Raw genomic sequence first — 26,833 nt, forward strand, 5'->3', positions numbered from 1 at the left:
ACTCAATGATGTAATATCGAGGATAAGTGAAATTAAACTCCCCCAGAGAATTTATACAAAATACACACAAAAAAAAAGAAGATACCTCCACTACAAATTCTCTCTATTTATGAGCTACGGCTCTTTCTCTTACTCACACTCTCAATTCTAATTTTTTGATATGTAACACAATGAACAAAACTAGACTATTTATAGGAAAATAAAGTGCTAGCTAAATAACACATACACACTACGTATCCTATTCATCATCACTATTGGAGATGGTGATTTCATTTGCTTAATTGAGAAGATATCAAATAATGTCCATAAATTCCACCTCCGTAGTGTAGGTGTGGCATTTTCTTAGCCATGATATCACAAAATTTTCACCATAAATTTGAGATGATGCAGCTGCTTCATTTTTAAATTGGATTTGGGACGTAAAAGCTGAATATTTAATTTGGCCTTTGAAGGATTTGTTAGTTGGCGAAATGCTTGAAATGTGTACGTAAATTTAATCTGGTTTTATTTCCGTGAACAAACTCTAGGCATAAACTTGGATAAAGTTCGATTAAAAGCTACCTACAATTGATGATTTGATCATTGAATAAATGAAAAGGAGAAATTAAGTGCTAGCATGTTACAATATGTTTTACTACTTTAATTGTCATAATCACATTGGTTGTTTAGTGATTGCCTATACTTTTAAAAAAATAGATGACTTATTTGTTAATCACATGTTTCAACTATGTTGAGAACCCGATTCAACATAACCCAAGCTTGACTTGAGATCCTCTTTCGAACTACTCCATCGGTTTCATACTAATGCAGATATTTCTTTCTGGTATAGAAATTTTGAAAAATATGATAATATATTAAATAAAAATGATAGTAATATAGTAAAGAAAAAAAATTAGAGAGAATAAAGTAATTAAAAGTAAGAAAATGTGTTACTTTTTACTAAAAGAGGAAAATGATTATACTACTATAGAACGCCCAAAATAGAAAAATCACTTTATTACTATGGAACGGAGGGAGTGCTATATACTACTCTCTCCCTCCCATGGAAGATGACTCATTCCTTGGACGGCATAAGATTTTATGCAGCTTTATTTTTTGTGTTAAATGAAAAGATAAAAGAGAGATGAAATAAAGTAGAGATAAAAGTATTTCTATTTTTATTAATGAGTCATCTTGTTTGTGACAAACCAAAAGAAAGTAAGTCATCTTTAATGAGATAAATGCATCATCATCATCATCATCATCATCATCATCATCATCATCATCATCATCATCATCATCATCATCATCATCATCATCATCATCATCATCATCATCATCATCATCATCATCATCATCATCATCATCATCATCATCATCATCATCATCATCATCATCATCATCATCATCATCATCATCATCATCATCTTTTTTTACTTAGAATAATCGTGGTGTTATAACTTCAATATTATAGAATTCCAACAAATATCTTCTGAGATAATTATTTTAAGAGGAATATACTTATAAAATTGTGAAATAGTCTTTTGTTGTTAGAAGAGCTAGTTATGTAGTAGCAAGAGCTTTAGTTTGGCTTTGGCGGCACTAACAATAATATATTCTCTCCATTCCATAGTCATTTTGTCATTTTAGTATATTATATAGTAATAGAGTTATTTCCTTTTTTAGTAAAAGTCAACACATTTCTCCACACATACTTTACTCGGTCTTGCTTTATTATCTCTTCATCTCTCTACCTTTTTTATTTTCCACTTTATTCTTTCTTTACTTATCTCATCTAATACAATTTCTCAATCTCCATGCCGAAAAGAAACACCATCATTACTATGGAATGAAGGGAGTAGAATCTATATCTAATTTTAAGTCGTGCCTTGATTTGATTTGCTACACTGTCTTGCTTAATTTTTCTAATTTTGTCCCATGTATTGGGCCTCTATCAATCTATTTACATGTACAAATAATTGTAGCCCATTAGTGACCCCCAAATCAAGGCCCAAGAAAGTGTAGGCTGCTTACGGGAGAAGCTTCTTCATCTTCTATTGCATTTCAATTCCAATTTCATCTTCTTTTCGCGCCTTCCCAAACCTTTTCAAATACCTCTCTCTCTCACTCGCTCGTTCTGGGAAGCCGACGCCAATGATGGATCAGCAGGGAAGGAAGAGGGCTTTGGAGCTAGAACAGCCAGAGGAATCCGAAGATATTCAGAACGGCCCTTACCCTGTTGAACAACTTCAGGTCATCCATTTTTCCCCAATTGTTTTCCCCTTTCCCTTTTTTTGGATTCTCATGGGTTCTCTTCAATTCACTAAATTGCTAGTATAATTTTGAAGTTCCCACCTTTTAATTGAGTTTAGAATGTATCCCTGTTCATTTCTTTGGCGCCGATTTTTTTTTAAATTGAGTTTCGAGCACTCGGCATTTGTAGATTTTACTGAAATCAACAAAGGGGTTCTTGCAATTTCTTGTGTATTGGGATATCTTTGTGCCGGTATTGGATTTGGGAGGAGGGGTTCTTGGATTTCTTGTATATACCTAGTATTATTATTTTTATCTTGGATTTTGGTATTGAATTGATTATTTGGTGGATTATCTGTTTGCTAAATGCTTGTAAAATATCAAACATATAAGAGGCTCAAGGAGAGGATGATGACCTTCTTTGTATATGATGTGTCCCAAAGGCTCAAAATTTATTTTGCTTTGTTGTTTTCTCTAGGCATCCGGTATTGCAGCTATCGACATCAAAAAGCTCAAGGATGCGGGGTTGTGCACTGTCGAATCAGTGGCATATGCTCCAAGGAAAGAGCTTCTGCAAATAAAAGGAATTAGTGATGCGAAAGTTGATAAGATCATCGAGGCAGGCACGTTTTCTTGCACATAATGTGATATTCTTTGATGGGTCTCAGTTCTAAATCAGCACCTTTAATTTACGCTGTTTGGTTAATATCTTAACAGCTTCGAAATTGGTTCCTTTGGGCTTCACAAGTGCCACCCAACTACATGCCCAAAGGCTTGAAATAATTCAAATAACATCTGGATCTAAAGAACTGGACAGAATTTTAGAAGGTGAGCTTTCAGCGACCGTAAAATAAATATATTATCCTGCAACTGCACATCCTCATGTTGTTTCTTTTCACAGGTGGGGTTGAAACAGGGTCTATAACTGAATTATATGGGGAGTTCCGCTCTGGAAAGACTCAACTATGTCATACGCTTTGTGTGACCTGCCAAGTAAGATCATGTGAACTGAATTGTATAAGATAACATGCGCCAATTGTTCAACTTGAGGAATAATGATTACGACTCGTCGAAAGTGTTGATCGACTAAATATTTGAATAAGATTAATGAAGCTAGTTCGTTAATACCTTTGCCGGTCTCTTATTGGATTCCTTCTTGGCTTCTTGCCCATTCTGTCATTTTTATGGATTGACAACGCACTAATTTGTGATGGCAACTGTTTTTCAGCTTCCATTAGACCAAGGTGGCGGTGAGGGGAAAGCTATGTACATTGACGCTGAAGGAACATTCAGACCACAGAGATTACTTCAAATAGCTGAGAGGTTAGTATTGGTTTCTGGAGAACAACACTTTGCCATCTTTTATTTTATACATGCTTTGGATCACCTGAAGTGCTCAAATATGTAGGTTCGGGCTGAATGGTGCTGATGTTTTAGAGAACGTGGCCTATGCTCGAGCTTATAACACTGACCATCAGTCGAGGCTTCTGCTTGAAGCTGCATCAATGATGGTAGAAACAAGGTATTTGCTTACTGTGCTTGCGTACAAGCCTGATCCCTGGTGATATTTTCTATATTGGACATGGACAGAGTCATTTTTATACAAATTCCAAGCATTCCTTAGTTACCCTCAACTTTAATTCCAGTTTGTAAGCAGTAGACCTATCTCAATAGTCTCTCACATTAACTTCACCATCTTATTGTTCTGCCTTTGGCATCAAGCAGTGTCCATAAACTTCAAAATGAATGTGCTGTGTTTGTTAGAACCATCTTTTTTTAATGAGTAATTCATTGAAATAAATGTTTTTGATGATGCAGGTTTGCCCTCATGATTGTAGATAGTGCTACTGCTCTTTATAGGACAGATTTCTCCGGAAGAGGGGAATTATCAGCAAGGCAAATGCATCTTGCAAAGTTCTTGAGGAGCCTTCAGAAGCTAGCTGATGAGGTTGTATATCTATCCCTGATACTGAGCTCGTGTATCAGCATACTTAGTAAATTCTTGATTTTGTTGTTGCAGTTTGGGATTGCTGTTGTACTAACTAACCAAGTTGTGGCACAAGTGGATGGTACAGCAGTTTTTGCTGGTCCTCAAAGCAAACCCATTGGTGGCAACATCATGGCACATGCTACAACAACAAGGTTGAGTTTTTGAGTCTTTCTTTTTTTCAAGGGTTTTTGTCATTTGAATGTTTAATTTGTGAATAAAGTGACTTTGTGGTGACAGACTAGCTTTGAGGAAAGGAAGGGGAGAGGAGCGTATATGCAAAGTAGTGAGCTCGCCGTGTCTCGCGGAGGCTGAAGCCAGATTTCAGATTAGTACAGATGGAGTAACAGATGTTAAGGATTAGTGCATATATCTCTGTATCTCAAACAAACAAAAATCACTGCCTTTATTCACTTCCAAATCCTTAAAATGATCATTTTTTGGCAATAAAAATAAGCAGACAGCTTTCCCAAACCATTTTTTGCATCAAGTACAGAAGCATTTTTTATTATATGACTGATTGAATATGTAGAAAAAATTGCCTTTCAAGTTACAGTTAACAACTTAACATATTGAAAAAATCACTAACATTTAAACTATCCTCAGAAAAAAAATTCCGGTTAAATTCCATTTACAAGAGTATTGTATTGATAGAATTTAACATTTAGGAAAATGCATGAGCAGGAAAACGAGCCGTTATAAGAAAGAAATAGACAAATTAGATACTGCCGTAGTGATGAAAATTTCAAAGTATAAAAGAATAAAAAAAGTAGTCCATTGGTGGGAACGCCCTCTCGCCTTTAAGTATTTCTACTACTACTACTACTACTATTACTATGTTGCAGTCTGAGTAAAGATGGCGATTCTCGTGTGGCTTCTGCTGCCCATCTTATTAACGGATAATACAGTAGCGGAGAAACAGTCTGCGTTTTTCATATTTGGAGACTCGACTGTCGATGCCGGAAACAATAATTTCATCGAAACTATACCGGAAAACAAAGCTAACTATGACCCTTACGGTCGGAATGCCCTTTTTCCGGGCCCCACAGGCCGCTTCTCCGACGGTCTCATCGTCGTTGATTACTTAGGTAAGGCTTAATTATACACCTTTATCATATATATAAAGTATATTATGGAGATGTGACTGATTGCTAACTATTTGTCATTTGATAACTACCGCCAATTCCTAGTCATTAGATCTAAAAGATCTATTGGTATCTAGTGGTGCCGCGATGAAATTCATTTCGTATTAATTAATTCAAAAAGGGCATTTTCGTCATTTATATACATGGCAGTTTTTGTGATTCTTGCGATGTCAACGCGGTATAGTAATCGTGTCAACTTAGTTCCTTGATTACAGGGACGGATCTAATGTGCAAGCAGGAGGGGCAAATGCCCTCCCTCAAAATTTCATATATATGTATAAAATCTATTGTAGAAAAAAATTAATATTAGTTTCTTCTTTAAATGTCCCTCCTCAAATACTTCAAATATCCTCACGTGTATTTTTGCCCCTTCAATGATTATTTTCTGGATCCGTCCCTGCTTGAGTATGTCAGCTAATTAAATTGATTGACATTGAATATGCATTTGTTGTATATACTATCTATTGGCATGAGTAGTATGTTGTTTTATTTGATTTAATTTAATTTAATTTAATTTGATTTTCATACAATTACTATTATATGCAGCTGAATATGCTAAGCTGCCAATGATTCCACCTTTCTTGGATCCATCTGCATCCGATGATCTTAGCCATGGTGTTAACTTTGCATCCGGTGGGAGTGGAATTCTGTCTACTACAAATGAGGGACAGGTAGCATACAAATAGATTAGATTCATACTAATATTGCTCATGTCTGTGTAATTATGTGTGATGATATTGATATTGATATTGATATTGATATTGATATACATAGGCGATTGATCTAAAGACGCAACTGAAATATTTTGAACAAGTGGCGGAGAGTTTGTCAAAAAAATTAGGAGCGTCGGAAGCAGAACAAATCACATCGAATGCAGTTTACTATTTTAGCATCGGAAGCAACGACTATTTAGGGGGATATCTAGCGAACCCTAACATGCAACAACTCTATCATCCCGAACTATATGTCGGGATGGTGGTGAGAAATTTGACATCCTCAATACAAGTAAGTCCCGGGCTATCTACTACTAGTATTTTTCAATTAAGTTGTAATAGTTATCTGTAAAATAAGGAGCTGCTTGGTTAATAAAATAATGTCAAGATATAATTTAGGGTTAAGTAGTGAGATTATTATTTTAGTTGGACGAGGTTGGGTATGACTAATTGTCACGTAATTTGAAGGAACTGTACAAGAAAGGTGCAAGGAAATTCGGGTTTTTGGGGCTGTCCCCGCTAGGGTGTTTGCCAGTTATGAGAGCAATTGCTCAAGATGGATGCTTTGAGCAAGCTAATTTACTTGCATTAGCACATAACAATGCCTTAACAACTCTTCTCAATAATCTCGAATATCTTCTCAAAGATTTCAAGTATAGCAACTCCGATTTCTACACTTGGCTTCTTCAACGGATCACCGATCCATCCACCTACGGTAATTCAAACATACCATTTATGTTCCCACATCAGCTGTGAGAACAACTGGTGTGAAGTATATAGACTAAATGAGCTTTCTCTTCTCACATGCTAGTCTTTTGGCCGAGTTCTCTTATTTGGTTTGTATAAGTCTAGCTAGCTAGCTATCTGAATTTAAATTTAAATTTAAATTATATAATGTCGCCTATGTATATACACTTTGTGACAGGTTTCAAAGAAGGTGCAAGTGCATGTTGCGGATCAGGCCCATTTGGGGGAATATTCAGCTGCGGAGGGATGAAGGAGACGACGGCTTACGATCTGTGTGACGACGCCAACGACTACGTCTGGTGGGATTCTTATCATCCAACTCAAAGGATTCATCAACACTTTGGTCAAGCGCTTTGGGACGGTCCACAGGCCACTCTCGGGCCCTATAGTCTCCGCGATCTCTTCTTCGGCCCCACCACCATTGCTGATGTAGTTGATGCTGATCACTCTACAGTTTGATCTACATCCATGCTTCACTTTATTTGCTTTAGCACTAGCTAAAGGCAGTGCAGGTCCAGACATGGTTTTCCTGGTAAAAATAATGTGCCAAGACATGTATAAACTCTTAAATACTCTATGAATAGGAATCAATAATGTTTGGATGAGAATTAACTTTATACAAAATTAATCGATGGGATTGTTTAGGCATGCACAACGGTTCCGAACCGCCGGTTCCAGTTCATGAACCGGCGGTTCACGGTTCATCATACGCATGAACCAGAACCGGCCCGCCAAGGGTCCCGGCGATTGCGGTTACTGTTCAAAAAACCGCCGGTTCACGAGGCGGTTCAAAACCGCCGGTTTTTGGCCTGAACCGCCGGTTCGGCGGTTCAGGCCAAAATTAAAAAAAATTATTTATAAAAATTGATTTTTATATTTAAAAACAATTTTTACAAATAAATGAATACAAGAAATTCATAATAGCCCATACATATTTGATGGGCTTGCGAATTTATTAAACCATTCTTGGTTGTTTCTCTTTTATAGAGACATCCTTGAATGTTTTATGTTTCACTTTCGATGTAGGACAAAATCATTCTTGATTGTTTCTGTTTTATAGAGACATCCTTGAATGTTTTATGTTTCATTTTCGAGGACAAAATCATACTTGGTTGTTTCTCTTTTATTGAGACATCTTTGAACGTTTTATGTTTCACTTTTGATGTGGGACAAAATCATTCTTGGTTGTTTCATTTTCGATGTGGGATAAAATCATTCTTGGTTGTTTCTCTTTTATAGAGACATCCTTGAATGTTTTATGTTTCACTTTCGATGTGGGACAAAATATGTTTAAGTATATTCTTTTATAACTAAATGTTTAAAGCATTCATTCATCTTTTTTCAATGTGTGATACAAAACTTTCATTTGTCTTCTACTTTTCTTCATGTTTTGTATGATATATATAAACAAAATTATTATTCAAATATATTCTTGATTGATAAAAATAAAGAATTATTGAGAAATATGATTTGTATATAGAAAATATTTATTTGTATAATAATTATTGTTAGGTTTATACAATTTGTATAATAATTATTCTTTCAATGTGTATAATATTATTTATTAGTTAACATATACATAAATTTATAAACATAAACAAATCATTAATGACAAAGAACTGATGAATAATAGTTTATGTAATAATATTTGTTGTTAAATTATAATAATAGAAGATAGAGTATTAATATAGACGAAGAATGCTGGACGATCTATTATAAACTTACAAATAATTACTTTTATCCCACATTGAAAGAAATAGTATCACATCCAAGAATGTGTAACTATAAAAGAAAATAATTCAATATACTCTCTTCCAAATTAAATCAAATCCAATATACTCTCATACAAGTATTGGAATTTTAAAAATCAAATCCAACTTAAGTACATAGTATTTTTTTTGTCTTTTTAGTCTTTATTATGTATAAAATGTGCTTAAACAAATTTCAAACAATAAGGTGAAAATTACAATTTTATTGATAATAAATTTCAACGAGACTAAAAATTACAACTTATAATGAATACATTTTATTTATAAAAATTAATAAACACTACTTAAAGTTAAACCTTTTGATTTTTAAAATATCAATACTTAATATTGGACTTGAGCATTTAAATTGGAAGAGGGTGTATTGGATTATTCTTTTTTATAGTTACACATTCTTGGATGTGTTACTCTTTCTTTCAATGTGAGATAAAAGTCATTATTTATAATTATATGATAGATCGTACATCATTCTTCGTCTATATTAATACTCTATCTTCTATTATTATAAATTAATAACAAATATTATTAGATAAACAATTATTCATTAGTTATTTATCATTAATGATTTGCTTATGTTTATAAATTTATGTATATGTTAACTAATAAGTAATATTATACACATTAAAAGAATAATTCTTATACAAATTGTATAAACCTAACAATAATTATTATACAAATAAATATTTTCTATATACAAATCATATTTCTCAATAATTCTTTTTTTTATCAATCCAGAATATATATTTGAATAATAATTTTGTTTATATATATTATACAAAACATGAAGAAAAGTAGAAGATAAAAGAAAGTTTTGTATCCATCATTGGAAAAAGATGAATGAATGCTCTAAACATGTAGTTATAAAAGAAAATACTTCAACATATTTTGTCCCACATCAAAAGTGAAACATAAAATATTCAAAGATGTCTCTGTAAAAGAGAAACAACCAAGAATGATTTTGTCCCACATCGAAAGTGAAACATAAAACATTCAAAAATGTCTCTATAAAAGAGAAACAACCAAGAATGATTTTGTCCCACATCGAAAGTGAAACATAAAAATTCAAGGATGTCTTTATAAAAGAGAAACAACCAAGAATGATTTTGTCTCGCATCAAAAGTGAAACATAAAACATTCCATGATGTCTCTATAAAAAAGAAACAACTAAGAATGATTTTGTCCCACATCGAAAGTGAAATATAAAACATTCAAGGATGTCTCTATAAAAGAGAAACAACCAAGAATGGTTTTATAAATTCGCAAGCCCATCAAATATATATGGGCTATTGTGAATTTCTAGTATTCATTTATTTGTAAAAATTGTTTTAAAATATAAAAATCAATTTTTATAAATATATTTTTTTAATTCGGTTGAACCGCCGGTTCAAACTGGCGAACCGTTGGTTTTGAACCGCCGGTTACGGTTCATCATTTTTCCGAACCTGAACCGACCCGCTTGAACCGCCGAACCGCTAGCCGGTTCGACCCGCCGGTTCCGGTCCCGGTTCATGAACCGGCGGTTCTGAACCGCCGAGCCAGTTCGATTTGTGCATGCTTAGGATTGGTTATTCAACACTTTTAATATAGTAAAAAATTGTGAGAATCGAATGTACTTGTATAATTTTTGGTAATTATTCTCATCAGCCAAAGTATATTGGCATTGACATTAATTAAACTCGAGGGCATCTTAAATAATCGGGTGTGGAAATTGAACCTACTTATTAAAGTGAGGGGGTATGTTTCCAGATTTTATATTATAGTTTAATGAGTTTTTCAGCTCAGTATGGCAATAAAGCCATGTGTATGAATGACAAAATAATTTTTTATATTTGCATGAATTGTTATACAAAAAATGTTTATTTTCTCCTTTTGAGAATAATAGTCTCACTGACACGGATTTTAGAAATATTAAGAAAAGTGGATGAAATATCAGTTGCATATGAAGATAGATGATCAACTATAACTAATATTTAGTGCATAACTAGAGAAGATCAAAACGATCTAGTTCACTATATTGGCATTTTAATTTACAATATGAATTTAAAAAACAAGGAGTGAACCAAAATACCTTTATAGTGAAGTATTTACTCTGTCAAGGATTTAGTTCACTGCAATGGCGTTTCGGTTCACTCCTTTGTGTAGTGAACTAATTCACTTTTATAGTGAACTAAATCGCTTTTATAGTAAACTAAATTAAATGTTCTCTAGTTATTCATTTAAGTAGGGGTTTCCCTAGATCACTACCCGTTGGTGGAATGTATGGCCTTTTTACCATTTATGTTAATTATGAACCGAGACTTCTATTCACGAACCGACTAAAATGGGAAAGCGAGACTTCTATTCGCGGACAGAGAGGATATTAATTATCATAATAATATCTAAAAAGATTATTATCTCAAATTTTAAAATATATAACCTTTCCAAAACAAACTTCTAATCAAACTTCCCAATTGCGCCACATACGTAACTCATTATTTTATTTGTATAACATCGTCAAATTTTTGCTATATTATGTGAATTGTTATGCAAAAGCCTCTACCATCACAACGAGACATAGAAAAATAAAAAAATGGAGAAAATCAGTAATAAACAGTTATATTCGGAAAAGTGGGAATTTTCATTTAATTTTACCGATTTTTAGTTGGACTTTCTTCCCCAGATTTTCTACTATCCAAACGGCAAAAAACGTCGCCCTACAGAACGTGGTGTTGGCGTGTCGGCCCGCCAAAAGGGGCAGTGATCTCCCCGGCGGGCGTCCCTCTACTCTACATAGGGCTGGTCGCTACAGCCATCCGTCCCACCGGGATGGGACATCACCGTTGCGGATGCTCCAAAATTTACCGCTCAATGAATCGACAAATTCTGTGATAAATAGCCAGATTAACTCGTAATTAGTGATAAATTTATCTCGATGCATGCAAATTTGTGAACTTTGAAGGATGATGTGATCCGTAGTCATAACAAAAGTTGCCAATATTAATCTTTAGTTGTTGCCAAAATAGATAAAGAAGATAGATATGAAAAAATTGTAGTTACTCTGCAGTAAGAAAAGTTCTAAGAAGAAGCATATTCTTTTATTCATCAACTAAATAAGTTGTGGATTTCATTTTGCCTCTGTAGATCCAAGCTGTTCGTCTCTCTCTCTCTCTCACAATTTTATTTGGAATCAATCAAAAACTCTAACCACTCTATCTGTGTATCATCATCATTTGCATCAAACAGATATTTTCTTCTCGCATCTCGTCCACCAATTTCCTTCTCTCCGCCCCAACCTTCTTCTGGAAACCTCGGTTTTGTGTGCTCCAACTATCACAGGCACGTTTGAATTCAACTATTTTAGTTGTTTTTTGCGCAAAATGATGCGTGAACGTTTTCCAAGTCTTCGAGTTTCAGTCATAGATAACTTCGATTAAAGATCAGCTACTGTTTTTTTTTTTTTGTAATTCACGTATCTACAGTGTTGAATTTAGGGCTTGGATGGTGGAAAATCCGGGGAAGAGAGTCAAACGCTGGCTTGATTTTGATTTTGATTTTGATTTTATCGGGGAATGCTATACCTGAAGCAGCCTACGGTGGTGGTGGTGGTGATGGAGTTTAGAGGCCGGGAGAGAAAGTAGAGACAGAACTCTAGGTTGCAATTGAATGCCAGAGTGATTGATTCCCGAGCCGAGGCTCGGGGATCGTGAGGAATATTTGGAAAGCAATGGGAGATGTTCCGGAAATTGTGCAGCTACAACAGCATCAAGTCCAGCCTGATTCTCCACCACCAGTGCTGCCTCCTGATGGCTTTATGCAGAAATTCAGACTCTACGAGACTCGATCGGTACGGTTATTGTGTTTTCAGTTGATGATTATTGGTGGCATCCAGTAGAAACTTTGTCCTTTGTTTTATTGATCCTGGACTGATATATTTATGCGTGAGATTTCTCGAAATGAATCGGAGATGTCTCTGAAACTTTTTGTTTGTTATTGTTAAATCTTTGTGCTTGCTTGCCATATCAAAAATGTCTAGCTAGATGTAAATTGATTGAATTTCTGGATGTGGTTTTGACATGACTTAACTTGCAAATTTTTTCTTGCTTAAATTCCCCGTGGAAAGCTTGATTTAGTATAAAATTAAAAGATGTTATATCTTTATTCTGCATGCATGTTAGATAAGGAATTTTCCATACTGTGTCAGTATTTGTAGTACCAATTGATGCCATTTTGAACTATGTGGTTTTGTTGCCTATTCACTGGCTCCTGTTTCAGCTGCTGAGAATATAGCTCGATTCTTCAGGTGCGTTGAAATAGAAAGGGCTACTAAAAATGCACTTTGTTATCACATACTCGTTTAGCTTCTCCTACTGTGCTCATATTTAAAACTGTTAGATTGCGTTGTTGGATAGCTTCGAAATATATGGGCTGATGTTGACAATATGCTATTATTGTTACATGCATCTGATTTCTTATCCCCTTGGAACACCGTGTTAAATATGATACGTGCATCTTCTTCACATAATAAATATCGTACCATGTAGTTACTACAATTTGATGTACGTCAGCATTCCCATACTGAAAGATCTCTTTACCCAACTTTCTAACCATGGTTTTTTAATATCATCTAATTGTTTTTAACTTCGGTTGCAGAATTTTTATATGGTAGGAAGGGACAAAACTAGAACCTTCTGGAAAATTTTGAAAATTGATAGGTTGGAACCATCAGAGCTTGACATTCATGAAGACACCGCCACATATAATGAGCGGCAGTGCTCAGATTTGTTAAGAAGAATACATGAAGGAAACAGAGCTACAGGAGGACTTAAATTTGTCACTACTTGTTATGGCATCGTTGGTGCGTTCTAGTACTGATAGTGTCCTATTCAGATTATGGTCGATAGTTCTGATAACCACATTCTCTTTTTTTCATTTTCAGGATTCATTAAATTTCTCGGGCCATATTACATGGTGCTCATAACCAAAAGGAGGCAGATCGGTGTAATATGTGGTCACAGTGTGTATGCTATATCAAAAAGTGAGATAATTCCCTTGCCATCTTCAGCAGGAGCCAACATGGTCAACTATAAGAATGAGAACAGGTTATAGCCTCTCTGCATTTGTAATGTGCTCGTTAAAACTTTTTTTTTTAATTTAATGGGAACCTGTCAGCCATTGTGTCACTTTTATTTTATTAAATGATCACTCCTCATTTAAATGTTATAATATTTCGTAATATTTCATCCCCCAATTTTTCAAATGTTATTTCTTACCATGTAATAATTGTCAAGCTCAAGCAGTGACCTACTTCTACTTCTCAGTCTCAGTTCAACTCCTATTAAATGATTAGTAATCCACAGTTGGCTTGATTTCTGTTTTAGATTCTTATCCAAAAAGAAGTCACTCTTATACTTTAGTCGCCTGAACTGTTACCTGATGTTTGACGGAAATTCTTACCAGCAGTTTATAAAAACTAATGCCTTCTTTAATTTGTTTTTGGGTATATACTTTCTATGATCAGTTTCTTCCTTGCTTTGCAAATGAAAAAATATGGTCGTTCTTGGTTCTACAAATTCCCCTTACCCACTTTGAATATCTAATATGCATTTCAAGAGATTTTGCTTAATTGTTTATTGACTATTTTTAGTTTATTGGTTACATAGATACAAGAAGCTCTTGTGCATGGTGGATCTTACCAAGGATTTCTACTTTAGTTACTCCTACCATGTGATGAGAAGTCTCCAGAGGAACATGTGTGATAACGAGACAGGGCAAGTCTTGTATGAAACTATGTTTGTGTGGAATGAATTTTTGACTCGTGGAATACGAAATATTCTTCCGAACACTTTATGGACTGTTGCCTTGGTCTATGGTTTTTTTAAGCAGGTGAGGTTGGATAATCTCCATGAGTCAATGACCTGGCTTAAAATATATGTACTTCCTGATTTCATCGATCATATATTGATTTGGTGATGCCTTTCACCTCTGTTTAGTCAAAATTATTGTGCTTATTTAATGATTTGTGTCTTGCCATCGCTTACCTTTCCAAGTAAGCAATGATCTGATCCTGATTGCATGATCTTGATGAACCCAACACAGGATACACTTTCTATATCAGGGAGGGATCTCAAGCTGACTCTAATTGCCAGGCGTTCACGACATTATGCGGGTACTAGGTAAGTTTACGACTGTAAACGTGACAAAATTTGGAGTACATAAATCAGTCCAAGTTACATATTCTCTCAAAGACAAAGGAGCTTTGGATTCTTAGTGGGTTGACACGCATAAACTGGTTATCTGGTCTGAAGAGTAATCTAAAAACAAAATTATTATTTTCTCATTGGTGGTCTATATTATATGACTTATTATGACATACTAGTGAGTTACAATGAATGCCATGAGTTCGGAAGCCCGGTTAAACAAAAGTTTGGTAAGATAACTTGTGTTTATCAACTTATAGTTCTCCCTTTTAGGTAGGTCATATTAAATGATTGTTCCAGTTCCTACTTGTTATTCTCTTTGAATTTTTTCCCTTAACCCTTTTCACCTCTAAATTTCCCAGTGTAGAGTTTCTGTAAGATTTCTGTCCTTTTCAGCCATCCTCGTGAAGCTAAAACTTATTAATGCAGATATCTGAAGCGAGGTGTGAACGAGAGGGGCAGAGTGGCAAATGATGTTGAGACTGAGCAAATTTTAATTGAGGATGTCCCTGAAGGTCTGCCTTTGCAAATTAGTTCTGTGGTCCAAAATCGTGGGTCGATACCACTCTTCTGGTCACAGGAGACTTCCCGCCTAAATATCAAACCGGATATTATATGTATGTTTGAACAAATAAATGTTCATTTTTCATATCTACAAGATGTATATTGTATATAATCCCTGAGTTGTGACTTCTCTTTTGCAGTGTCAAAGAGGGATCAAACATATGAGGCTACAAAGCTTCACTTTGAAAATCTTGTCAAGCGATATGGGAATCCCATCATTATTTTGAATTTGATTAAGGCAAGATATTTTCTGCTTTGGCATTCAAGTGTTTGTTTCAGAAACAAGATTGACATATTTTTTTTGAAAATGCAAGGAGCCAAAGTTTTAATAACTGCTTTTGAACTGTATTAGCTGAAACCTTTCTTTAAATGGAATATTTATGAGTGTATATGAACCTGATTTTCAAATTTTTGGTAACAGACGAATGAAAAGAAACCACGAGAATCTATTCTTCGCACAGAGTTCGCTAATGCGATAGAAGTCATCAATAGAGATCTTTCTGAGGAGAGGCGTCTTAAATTTCTTCACTTGGATCTGCATAAACATTCCCGAAGGTATCTAATGTTCTTTTAAATATTGCTGACTTATGTACTTATGTTTGCAGATATCTGATTTGATGTTTCTATTATTGTTTGTCACCAGCAAAGCTAAAAATGTATTGCTACTGTTGGGAAAGGTGGCTACATATGCTTTGACGTTAACTGGTTTTTTCTATTGTCAAGCCACACCAGAGATGCAATCAGGGGGGCAGCTTAAATGTCCTAGGTATGAGTAAGTCGCACATTCCACATGGAACCAAATTAATATGTTCTCTTTTGACATTTTTATTTCCTGCTTACCAAGTTAGTACATTATTAAAGAAATTTTATAACGATGTTATTCTTAGATATCATTATTTTATCAGCTTGTTGTGTATTAGTATTATGGCCATTACTTTGACCTACCGTAATAATCAGTACATATAATTCTTATATTCACACAACACTTATACTAAGAATGTAATGTGTTAATGTTTCATTTGCTATCAACTAGTTCCAATTAGGGTTGATCTGTATGGTATACCTTACCTAAACTATCAAACGGTATACCTCATCGAAAATTCTTCATACCGTTACTTTACCGAAAGATTTTGGTAAGGTATCACACCATACCGAAAATTCGGTATTTTCGGTTTTTCCAGGACGATAAGGTCTTGTTCCAATAACAAGATTTTCATGCAATTAAAGTTTAACCCGTATATGAAAATAGAGTATGATGAAGAAACATGAAGTTCCAAGATAGTTAACAGAATAGTCTGACACTCCTACAGCTATTTCCGCTATTACCGGCACCATAACTTAGCATTTTAACAGAATAGTCTGACCACTCTTACAGAATAGTCTTTGTTGCATTTTATACAGGAATCTTTTTGCTCCTGGCATGGCAACCTCATCTCATGCTGAGAATGGAAAGCATAATGATGAGGAGACTGAGGATTCTTATAACTCAGACAGAAAATCTAGTGGGGGCAATAGTAGTACAAACAGTAATCCTTCTGTCAGTCCAGCAATGATCCAAAAGGGAGTTCTTCGAACTAATTGCATAGATTGTTTGGATCGCACAAATGTTGCGCAGTATGCATATGGCTTGGTTGCTTTAGGGCATCAGCTGCGTGCCTTAGGAGTTACAACCTCAACCAAGATGGACCTTGATGATCCATTGGCTGAAGAATTGATGGGATGTTATGAGAGAATGGGTGATACTCTGGCACACCAGTACGGTGGATCTGCTGCTCACAACAAGGTAAGTTAGTGTTTTATTTAATTTTTTCATATTTTAGGGTTCATTTACTGATTTTAAATGATAGAAGCCTATGTATTTAATATATGTTGAATACTTGAATTCTGTAGTGTGTTTTATATGGTAAGATTGCGTATAGAATCTTATACTTGGAAGGGGCCTAATATCAGTCCCTCAACCTTTTAACTGGGGTATAAGCCCATACAGAAGGTACTGTCTATAAACTATAAAGATATAGTATTTAAAACATTATGACTTATATCAATACAGAATCCAGCTTCTCCAACTAAATAGCATTTTCGATCAAGGCTATTCGCATTGAGACATCTGAAGTCTCTAATCATAACTATGATCATGTACTCAAGCTTCTTTATGTAAAAGTATACGACCTTGGCCTTCGTAAAAGGAATATCCAATTGTGAATTCCTGTATGATAGAGTAAAGGTGATCGATGCTGGTAAACAGAAATTGTATTAATAAGAGAACCCCTCAAGCCGAGGCTTATGGTAGAGTTACCGTCCCAAAATCCCAATCTAAATAAAACGCAGATCCCTAACTGTGATAAGGAAGCTTTAAATAATAGATATAGCCCTAACCTGAAACCCATGCAGACTTGTTACTGACTCGAAACTAAATTTAGAACTGAAATAACTAAATACTACCACTACTAAATAACATAATGCAGTAATTGGTAGTCTGCAACAGTTCTCCTCCTGGATCGATAAACTGCCCATGGTCGGAGCTCTATCTCTGTACTTGCACACTTTTCTGAATTAGGGGTCCTTATCACCATGCTATTTGTTCAATGAAACAAAATTAATTCTGTGATTTTGGTAGCACCGCGAGGGAAATATGATAAAATAGAACACTTAGGGGGTGTTCGGTTTGCAAGATTGTGTCCGAGAGTAAATTTGTACTGTGTTTGGTTCATGAGATTCAATTCCATAACTCAATCTTAGATGGATAATCATGAGATAGTTAGTCATAGCTAACCCCCTATGACTAAAATAATCTCACTACTCAATTCTAGGTTATATCTTAGTATTATTTTATCTTGACAACCGAACACCATCTTAGGATTCTTTTCTTCTAGCCAGAATTTGCTTTCAGTTAGGAAGTCAATGATTTACCTATTAACAGGTCTAAGTTTTGTTTTGTCATAGATTTTCTCTCAGAGAAGAGGCCAATGGAAAGCAGCAACACAGTCACAGGAGTTTTTCCGTACATTGCAGAGATATTATAACAATGCATACATGGATGCAGAGAAACAAAATGCAATTAATGTGTAAGTTAACAGATGTCATATTTTTATGCACTTTCAAGATATATATGTATGTTTAGAGATTATATAGGAAATGAGATTGTGGAGTAACTTGGAGATAGTATAGCTGATTAGATAGTTCTCTTGTTTTTTTGGCATATCCCATAAAAAGTAAATAGTTCACTTCTTCTTACAATATTATGTTCTTGCATCGACATCTGTTGTGAGCTATTCAAGTTTTAAATCACAATTTCACTTTATTTAACTGATTGTTCATGATACCTGAGCAGATTTTTGGGGCATTTTCAACCTCAACCAGATAAACCGGATCTGTGGGAGCTTGATTCTGATCAGCATTACAATGTGGGAAGAAATGGACAATCAAATTCAGATCATCATGAAAGGTATAATCAATGGTCGTAGCTACATATATGCTAGAAAAATTCTTCAATTCAAGTGCTAAATATTCTTCTGTACCTTCTAGACATGGTAATCAGGTTGGATATAATTACAAGCAATATTGGCAGATGTATGTTCACTTTTGTGAATTCAAACTGATAGTAATGCTGGACCTTTGCCAAGAATGAATAATGATTATTGGAAGCTTCCCTTCTTAGAACAACATAATCATGGATGAAGTTAAACATGGATATGTGTGTGGTTATTTTGTTCTTGTACAATACAAATCTTACAGGTGTTCGGTATGCGAATATTTGCTAATATTTTTTTCCACTGATCTATTCTCTTCACGACAATTAGAAGTATCAACTGCAGGCTGCGCTGACCAGAGTTGGATTAGTTCAATATGCTAGTGAATATCAATATTTTTGTCTGCTTTCATTTATATTTGAATTAGTTTCTTGATGTAACAAGAGGGAATATGATGTGTGCTTGTTGCTCTTCAAGTGTGACACACCATTCATTTGGTGTGGTGTGTTAATCGGTGAAATTGAAATCAGTAGGAAAGGTATAGTTCGAGTCATGAGTAGCTTCACGACCCCAAGTCCGGAACCGTATTCATTCAAATTTCAAAATGGTATATGTGAACAACTTATGAAATGTCCAAGATGTACTTTATGTAACTATGTCATGCATGATGTGCCGGTAGTAATCTTCATGCTAACATTTGCTCTTGTTTTGCATTTCTAGGTCACTTTTCATAAGATCATGGTCAGATGGGAACATCCTTCGTGAAAGTCATTCACCCTCATCTACATCAAACATGAATAAGGATATGTATACCTCTAGTTTCCCTGGTGAATCGAATAGAAGAAGCAGGATTCCTTCTGAGTCTACACCAAATATGTATACATCAGGAAGCGAGTTAGCATATTCAAGGTGCGTTACTCTCCTAGTGATTTGACGCTTTATTTAGTTTCTTTATGCAGGCAAGATTGCTTGAACCAAGTATGATATGTAATTTCGTGTAAGTGACGCAGTAGTGCTGCAAACCTTTGTATCTTTCCATGGTCCTCCAGTTCAGTTAGAGTATAAGGGGCTTAGTAAACACGACCTAGGTCCTAGGCGTCTCATAAAGAATAGGTTCTGCTGTTTGGAACTCTGATAAAAAGTGGTGTTGCTGTTTTCTTTGCATGACCCTCCAGTAGATTTTTGCACTCCATTTGAAAATGCCATATTTTTATTTTGGTTTGATTGTTTAAATTGATTCCTTCCGCTATTAGAAAATTATTCCTTGTGTTTATTATCTTTTTATCGAAAATTTATCATCTTGTCTGTCCTTCAGTGATACTAATCCGATGCCTACTAGGGAGCTTTTCGCTGAAATGCAAAGAGTAAGGTACCTTGAACATGAAAATGGGGATGCAATCGACTGCTCAAACTTTGTTGACTTGGATTGGCTCTCTTCCTCTGGAAATTCATGTGAGGAAGAGCTATTGGAAAGGTAACTCTTCTACAGATAGTATACCTTGATATCAATCCACTCCAATCTAAATGGTTCTATTCCCTTCATTTAAAGTCGCACATTTCTTTGGACTATTCATATTCGACTTCCTTTCCTTACAAACTTTATGAAATTCTAAGTTAATTTTAATTAGTGACAAATCAGTCAAATTTATGTCTCAGGAATCAACTACGGACCCTTCTGAAATTTATGTCATTTCAAGGAGCTAATATCTCTCTTTTTCTATACCCAGGTCAATGCTGATAGTATCTCCAACAGCTATGCTATCGTCAGAAAATGTAATGAACGGAACAATTAGTGAAATTGTGCCTTCCACAAGTGAATGTGGATCTAGCAGAAGGGTAATGTATATCGACCCACTATTTGCTTAAAAATCAAGTTGCAGACATGTGCGAGGAATGTGTAGGGAGCATATTCTCCTTCCGTATCTAAACAATAGTCTTCTTTTTTCCATTTTGGTCCATCCCTCAAAATTAGTTCACTTCACTACCCACTATTTGCTTAATAATCAAGTTGCAGACATGTGCGAGGAATGTGTAGGCAGCATATTCTCCCTCCATCTCTAAACAATAGTCTTCTTTTTTCCATTTTGGTCCATCCCACAAAATTAGTCCACTTCTAATTTTGGCAAATTTTCTGCTCTTATGTGTGGTGGGGGGGGGGGGGGGGGGCATTTTCCACTAACAATACTCAATCCTTTTCTCTCTCTGTCTCCTACTTTACCAATTTTGCATTAAACCTTGTGTTGTTACTAAATCCCTATATTAAGGGGACAGAGGGAGTATGATATTAAGAAGTCACCTTAGGTTATTACTTTCCAAAACACTGAAATACTGTTTCACAAACTGAGGAATCCAATACAAATTTTGGACATTTCCTAGTTAAATAGACGTTAGTGGTGCTCTGGTACCTTTGGTTTAGTCATATTAGTTATGCCTTAACTTAGGTAGCTCTTAACGGTGTAGTTGATGATGAAAGAGCTTTCTCTGCAATTTTCCGGTTCCAGATTACTTGCTTATCTGCACATATACCTGACATTGACACTTGATACATTCTCGGTACTGCATTTTATGAATGTAGGGTAGAGATGAGACCGGTACTGAGCTTGGTTATGGTGAAGCCCATAACTATGAAGTGCTCGAAGAATTCTCTGATAGTTTTGTGCATTGGGTGACCTACGGGGAAGCAATCTGCCACTGAAGGTATATTGTCTCCGGTGCAGATAGCCCTATCAGGTCTAGGGGGCGTTTATTTTCGAGCGAAGGTGAATGAGGAGAAAGACAAGTGTAGCGGTACGGGTTTGGTTGAATGGTGATGGGCAGCAAGTGACCTGGAATTGATAACTTAGCTTGAAAGAGTAAATAGACTACAGTTTTTAAGATTCTTTTGGAGCTCCTTTCCTTTGTTCGTGTTTATGTGCTTAAATATTTAGTACTGTATATATGATAAACGAATGGTCGGAGCTCCACCTTCTTAACCAGGCTATTTATTTCTGATTCTTTTTATTTATTTGTGGATTCCACTTTTATCGAAACAACTGGCGTCGAAAATAAGTTCCTCAACCGTGACTCCCTTTTAGGGTTGATGGAAGGTGTTCAATAGATTCTACGACCACAACACAAGATATCTGTATACAACTGTTATATCATCCCCAACGTTTTGAATGACCAATAGAAAAAGTTGTTGAGATTTAATTGAATCTTGAAGGGTTTGACATGATCTCATACTCAGCCAAAATTTTCTTTGCTTTGGATATATATACCAACAAAAGTCTTTGCTCTGTCTTCATAACTATTTTTTTATTCAAAATAGAGATCTAGAGTCAAATAATGATTTCAAGCTTTAGCAGCAAATAAATGGGGATAAACTATATGGTTAAGGTGTTGAAAAGGAAATATATTGTTGACAACAAAATTCAATCTACTAAAAAGCAAGATCAGAATAAGTTGTGGGGTTGACAATCTCTCAAAATGATCTAGTCTACTCTGATCAAAGCAATGTCTCGGCCAAAATATTAGGACTAACAATTTTTGGCACGACACGATAACCCGACATGAATTCGTATGAAATTAATGGGTTTGGGTCAGAGCTTATTGGGTTCGTGTCCTTATCGGGTCGACCCGTTAAGAATACGAAAATTTCGTGTCGTGTTCGTGTTACCCAATAAGAAATAATATTATTATATTATTAATTTTTATTATTTTAAAATTGATGTGTTTTTTTTTATATTTCGTCGGATTTTGTTACTGTGAATCTATTGATATTATTGTTCATCAAATCAAATTGTGTAATCAGATTTTAGATTTTTAATCTGATTTTTAATGATCAGATTCAAGGTTTTGTAACTTTTGTTAATTATGAGCAGTTGTTAACAGGTTCTTATCGTGCTATGAGGTTCTAACTATGTTATCAGGTCGTGTTGCTATAGTGTCGTGTCATGTACGTGTTGTTATCGTGTCTTGTTGACCAAAGGTGGTTCATGTCATTAATGGGTTTGTGTCGAGTTCGTGCTGTGTTCGGGTTTGAGGGTAGCAGGTCGTGTTCGTGTTCAGATTTTCTTAACGGGTCGTGTTCGTGTTTATCCTTATTGGTCGTGTCGTTAACAGGTTGACCCAACAAGCATGATTTTCCACCCCTACAAAATATGAAGTTAGGGAACTCGCAATAAGGCATCGATCGGTGGTCTGATCGGTACCTATTGCATACAAACCGCTGATCGGTGCCGATTCATTTTTTTTCGAAATTTCCCCTATAAATATCCCTTCTCCCGTTTCATTTTCCTCAACCAATTTTCTCTCTTGTCTCTTCTTCTCTCTTCCACACCCAATTTTCTCTCTTCCACACTTTCTTTCTCTAAAATGGCTTCCCGATGATCATGACCCATTTGATGAGCTTTTTTCTCGAACCTTGTGGGATGTGACAAAGCACGAAATGTAACGATGCGCGCAAGCAGAGGAGCAGCTAGTGGTCCCTAGGCCGAACCCAACAGCTATAGACGGTCATATGTGACCATGTTTGTCACGACCGCCCCCTAGGGTTAATAAAAGCAGGCGATCGCGACTTAAAGGGGTTTAAATGAACGGGCTTAGAAGGCTAGGGTTTCGATAAAAGTCTGACCAAAATTTAAGTCTAATAATTAAACGACCAAGGATATTTATATTAAAATAATTGAAAAGACCAAAGGTTTGACATTAATAAAAAGGGTAACGAGTTCTCAACATTTAATCAAAAAGATTCATAGTTAAGTAAAAATGTACGTAAAGAAAATATCACAGCGGAAGCATCCAAGAGAAGAGGGAAGTCATGTGTGAAGACACAACGACACTCGAAGTTTCAAAACAACCATATTATTATTTCTGCTCAACACCACCAACCGCTCGTCGCTGCTCAACCTGCACATAGAGAAAACATATGCAGGGCTGAGTACTATAAAAATAATACTCAGTGGCTCATGCCCGAAAACATTTTAAATAAAAGTATATATTATCATGCCATACGTAAGTAACCATCGGGGTTTTACTTTGGAAAGGCCCGAGGCACCAAAAATGTTTTCCATTGTTCAAAATAGCGACTGCGCAGTCATTTTTCCCCATCGTCGTCCATATCTGCCAATACATGACAAGGAATGCGGCCGCAAACTAGGTCACTAGACCGGCCAGCCCGTACGCTAGCACGCAGTCTACCATAGGTGTACACTAATCCAAGTAGGGTTTGCGGCCCTACGAGGACCCGAATTCGATTTATATAACAGTGGCAACAGCCACATCAGATAGGCACGTTAAAAACAAATCACGGCATGATAATCGCTTAAAACCACCCTTATAGCTCCACAGTCATACGTAAAAGAGTTTTTAATAAAAGAGAACCCACACATAGTGTAGGGTAGAAAAGTAGCCCACCTCGATCGTTTCGGTTTCAACTACTGCCTTTCCTTTGTTATCACGCTTTGCGCACGAGTTATCACCTTTAGATAATATATAACTTATCAGTCACAACCATTGACTTAATATTATGCATGTCCCTATCGTTTTCCCGTTTCCCATCTTTGAACATCACATCACGTCATCACATATATCAATCATGTAATTCACTTATAGTAACATAGTGTTTTTGTAAAGATAGGAATCTGGCAGCACTGCGCAACCATTTTATAAAATTCACTAAAAATTCACCCGACTTCCGTTGGGGCTAAAATTTTACCACAAGGCAGAAGACTCATCAAATAACTTCCAGTTTAATTTTCATGTCAAAATACCCCTTTTAAGTCGGTCAATTAAAAGACGTAACCTACTGGTCGAGAAAACAGTTTCTGCCAGAAGAGCGCAGTCAACTTTAAAAATTCACCAAAAATCCATCTTGTATCCAAATGAGTTGAAATTCATACAGAATACAGAAGACATCATGAAGTTTACTCAGGAAAAAGAATCGGTTAAATCGGAGTTCATTTGGTCAGTCAAAAACGAGTCGGAACTTACTGTTCGGAATCACAGTTCCTCATGCTTTTAGAAATTCGAAATAGGGTTTACCCCCACCTATTCAAAATCACCCTTTTCATGGTTTTAACATACAAACATGCTCAAAAGAGTCCTTATACTCATGCTTTCATAACATCATATATCATTCGTCATAGATTCATTAAATCATCAAACAATTCATTCAAAACGCAATCATATACACAATCACAAATTCCCACCGATTAAAACCCTTAGATTTGAAATCCTACACCCACTAGATGCATGAGGGAACAAAAGAAGAGTTGGGATGGAGAGGAATGAAGAATAGAGGCTTGAATGTACCTTTCTTGAACAAAACAATTGGTAGAAACGTTTAAAACTCTTGGTTCTTCAACAAACTCTTGGCGAATCGAAAGGATCTTGAGTAGAGTGGAAGAACAAGTGTGGGAGAGTGAAGAAGAGGGGAGGGGGCGTGTGAGAGGGAGTGTAGGCGTGTGTTTAGTGAGGTTAGGGTTAGGTTCTTATTTATAGAGCTTGAAAATATCCCACAATTAATTAGAGAATATTTGGGAGAATAATTGTAATAAAGATTGAGATTTGATGGAGGGGAAATGGCGTGAATAAGGGGCAAGAATTAAGGAGGATTTTCGAAAATCATGGCTATTTAATTAGCCCATGATTTTATTTGGTATTTTCACGGAGCAGAATAAAATAATACGGAGCAAGAAAATTAATAAAAATCCTCCCAAACAATATGGAAATAGGTGTGTGAAGTATTCCTTCCACAAGGAATAATTTCCAAATCTTTAATAAAATAAGATAGGGAAAGATTTGCTAGAATATTCCAATTAAAACATGGAAAGAAATAATTGAGGCATCAAAATAATTAATGAATAATTTCTTCTCCCACAAGTAAGGAGATTTCGAAATCTCCTTTAGGAAAATTAGTGGGGGCCGATTTTCTCAAGAAGGAAATAAAGAATAATTGGCTTTGGATTTAATTGGATAATTATCCCAAGCAAATAATTAAATCCAAGAAAATAGAATTCCTCTCCTTAAAATAATAGTGGTCGAAATTTCCACAATGAAAGGGGCAAGGTAATTATTTATGATTCTATTTAAATCTCATTCCCCAAAGATAATGTAATTCACCGCAAAAATATATATTCCATCCCATATCAATTAATTATAACCACGTCATAAAATCAACGATTTTGACTCGGTCAAAACAAATTAGGTCACCAAAGTATACACATAATAAATTCGTCATTTAATTGCGGCAATCAAAGCAATAAATACAACGTCTTAGGGTTCGAAAATTAGGGTTCGAAAAGCGGGGCGTTACATCCTACCACTCTTAAAAGAAATTTCGTCCCGAAATTTGGCACTCTCAAGAGAAGAGTTCTGGGTATAACTCCATCATCTTGTCCTCAAGCTCCCACGTGGCTTCCTCGTGCCCGTGGTTCCTCCAATGTACTTTCACGTAGGCAATTCGCTTATTTCTCACGTTCTGGACCTTTCGGTCTAAAATCGTTTGGGGTTTCTCCTCATAGCTCAAGTCCGGGTTCAACGCGACTTCTTGGTAGTGAATCACGTGCTTCGGATCGAACACATATTTCCGTAACTGCGACACATGAAAGACGTTGTGCACGTTCCCGAGGCTCGGGGGTAACGCCAAGCGGTATGCAACAGGACCCACTCCTTCGAGGATTTCATAAGGTCCAACGAATCGCGGTTTTAGTTTTCCCTTGACACCAAAACGTGTTATCCCTTTCGACGGGGATACCTTGAGAAAGACCTTGTCGCCCGCTTGAAATTGTAAGTCGGTTCGTCGCGCATCCGCGTATGACTTCTGTCTGTCTTGAGCTTCTTTTATCCTCGTACGAATTTGTCGGACGATTCCAACCATTTCTTCGACTGCGTCGGGCCCGAGTACCCTTCTCTCACCGACTTCGTCCCAATAGAGCGGGGATCTACACTTTCTCCCGTACAAGGCTTCGTACGGCGCCATGTTTATCGTTGCCTGGAAGCTGTTGTTGTAGGCGAATTCGATCAAAGGGAGTGCGGACTCCCAACTTCCTCCT

At 35.9% G+C, this 26,833-nt stretch overlaps 3 protein-coding genes and 1 long non-coding RNA gene across 6 annotated transcripts; 3 read left to right on the plus strand and 1 right to left on the minus strand.

Annotated features, from left to right (window-relative positions):
• Window positions 1–2,055: 2,055 nt before the first annotated feature.
• LOC121750752 (DNA repair protein RAD51 homolog) lies at window positions 2,056–4,694 on the plus strand. The gene is made up of 9 exons (XM_042145358.1): window positions 2,056–2,232; window positions 2,711–2,855; window positions 2,950–3,060; window positions 3,134–3,225; window positions 3,461–3,555; window positions 3,641–3,754; window positions 4,051–4,180; window positions 4,253–4,374; window positions 4,460–4,694. Exons 1-9 carry the CDS (start codon window positions 2,134–2,136, stop codon window positions 4,581–4,583), a joined length of 1,032 nt encoding a protein of 343 aa, XP_042001292.1. The 5' UTR covers window positions 2,056–2,133; the 3' UTR covers window positions 4,584–4,694.
• A 381-nt stretch (window positions 4,695–5,075) lies between these two features.
• Window positions 5,076–7,283, plus strand: LOC121752791 (GDSL esterase/lipase 1-like). The gene is made up of 5 exons (XM_042147884.1): window positions 5,076–5,307; window positions 5,911–6,035; window positions 6,139–6,369; window positions 6,546–6,792; window positions 7,003–7,283. The coding sequence occupies exons 1-5, from the start codon at window positions 5,076–5,078 to the stop codon at window positions 7,281–7,283; spliced, it is 1,116 nt and encodes a 371-aa protein (XP_042003818.1).
• Window positions 7,284–12,060: 4,777 nt separating this feature from the next.
• LOC121751660 (phosphoinositide phosphatase SAC4-like) lies at window positions 12,061–21,829 on the plus strand. Of its 3 annotated transcripts, none has more exons than XM_042146459.1 (16): window positions 12,061–12,413; window positions 13,220–13,424; window positions 13,506–13,668; window positions 14,230–14,452; window positions 14,666–14,742; window positions 15,196–15,383; window positions 15,471–15,568; window positions 15,752–15,885; window positions 15,974–16,102; window positions 16,732–17,113; window positions 18,274–18,395; window positions 18,662–18,775; window positions 19,521–19,709; window positions 20,116–20,274; window positions 20,528–20,636; window positions 21,376–21,829. In XM_042146459.1, the coding sequence occupies exons 1-16, from the start codon at window positions 12,294–12,296 to the stop codon at window positions 21,493–21,495; spliced, it is 2,532 nt and encodes an 843-aa protein (XP_042002393.1). In that variant the 5' UTR covers window positions 12,061–12,293; the 3' UTR covers window positions 21,496–21,829. The 3 variants fall into 3 exon arrangements, with proteins under 3 accessions (XP_042002393.1, XP_042002395.1, XP_042002394.1); XM_042146461.1 differs by having other exon boundaries at window positions 20,140–20,274; XM_042146460.1 differs by having other exon boundaries at window positions 15,974–16,096.
• Window positions 21,830–23,431: 1,602 nt separating this feature from the next.
• On the minus strand, window positions 23,432–25,571 carry LOC121751661. Its single transcript, XR_006040141.1, has 3 exons — window positions 25,092–25,571; window positions 24,195–24,259; window positions 23,432–23,687 (listed from the first exon to the last, which is right to left on the minus strand). It is a non-coding gene; the product is annotated as an uncharacterized LOC121751661 (long non-coding RNA).
• Between the last annotated feature and the right edge of the window lie 1,262 nt (window positions 25,572–26,833).

This window comes from Salvia splendens, chromosome 10 (assembly GCF_004379255.2).
Source record: "Salvia splendens isolate huo1 chromosome 10, SspV2, whole genome shotgun sequence".
NCBI classification, from domain to species: Eukaryota; Viridiplantae; Streptophyta; class Magnoliopsida; order Lamiales; family Lamiaceae; genus Salvia; species Salvia splendens.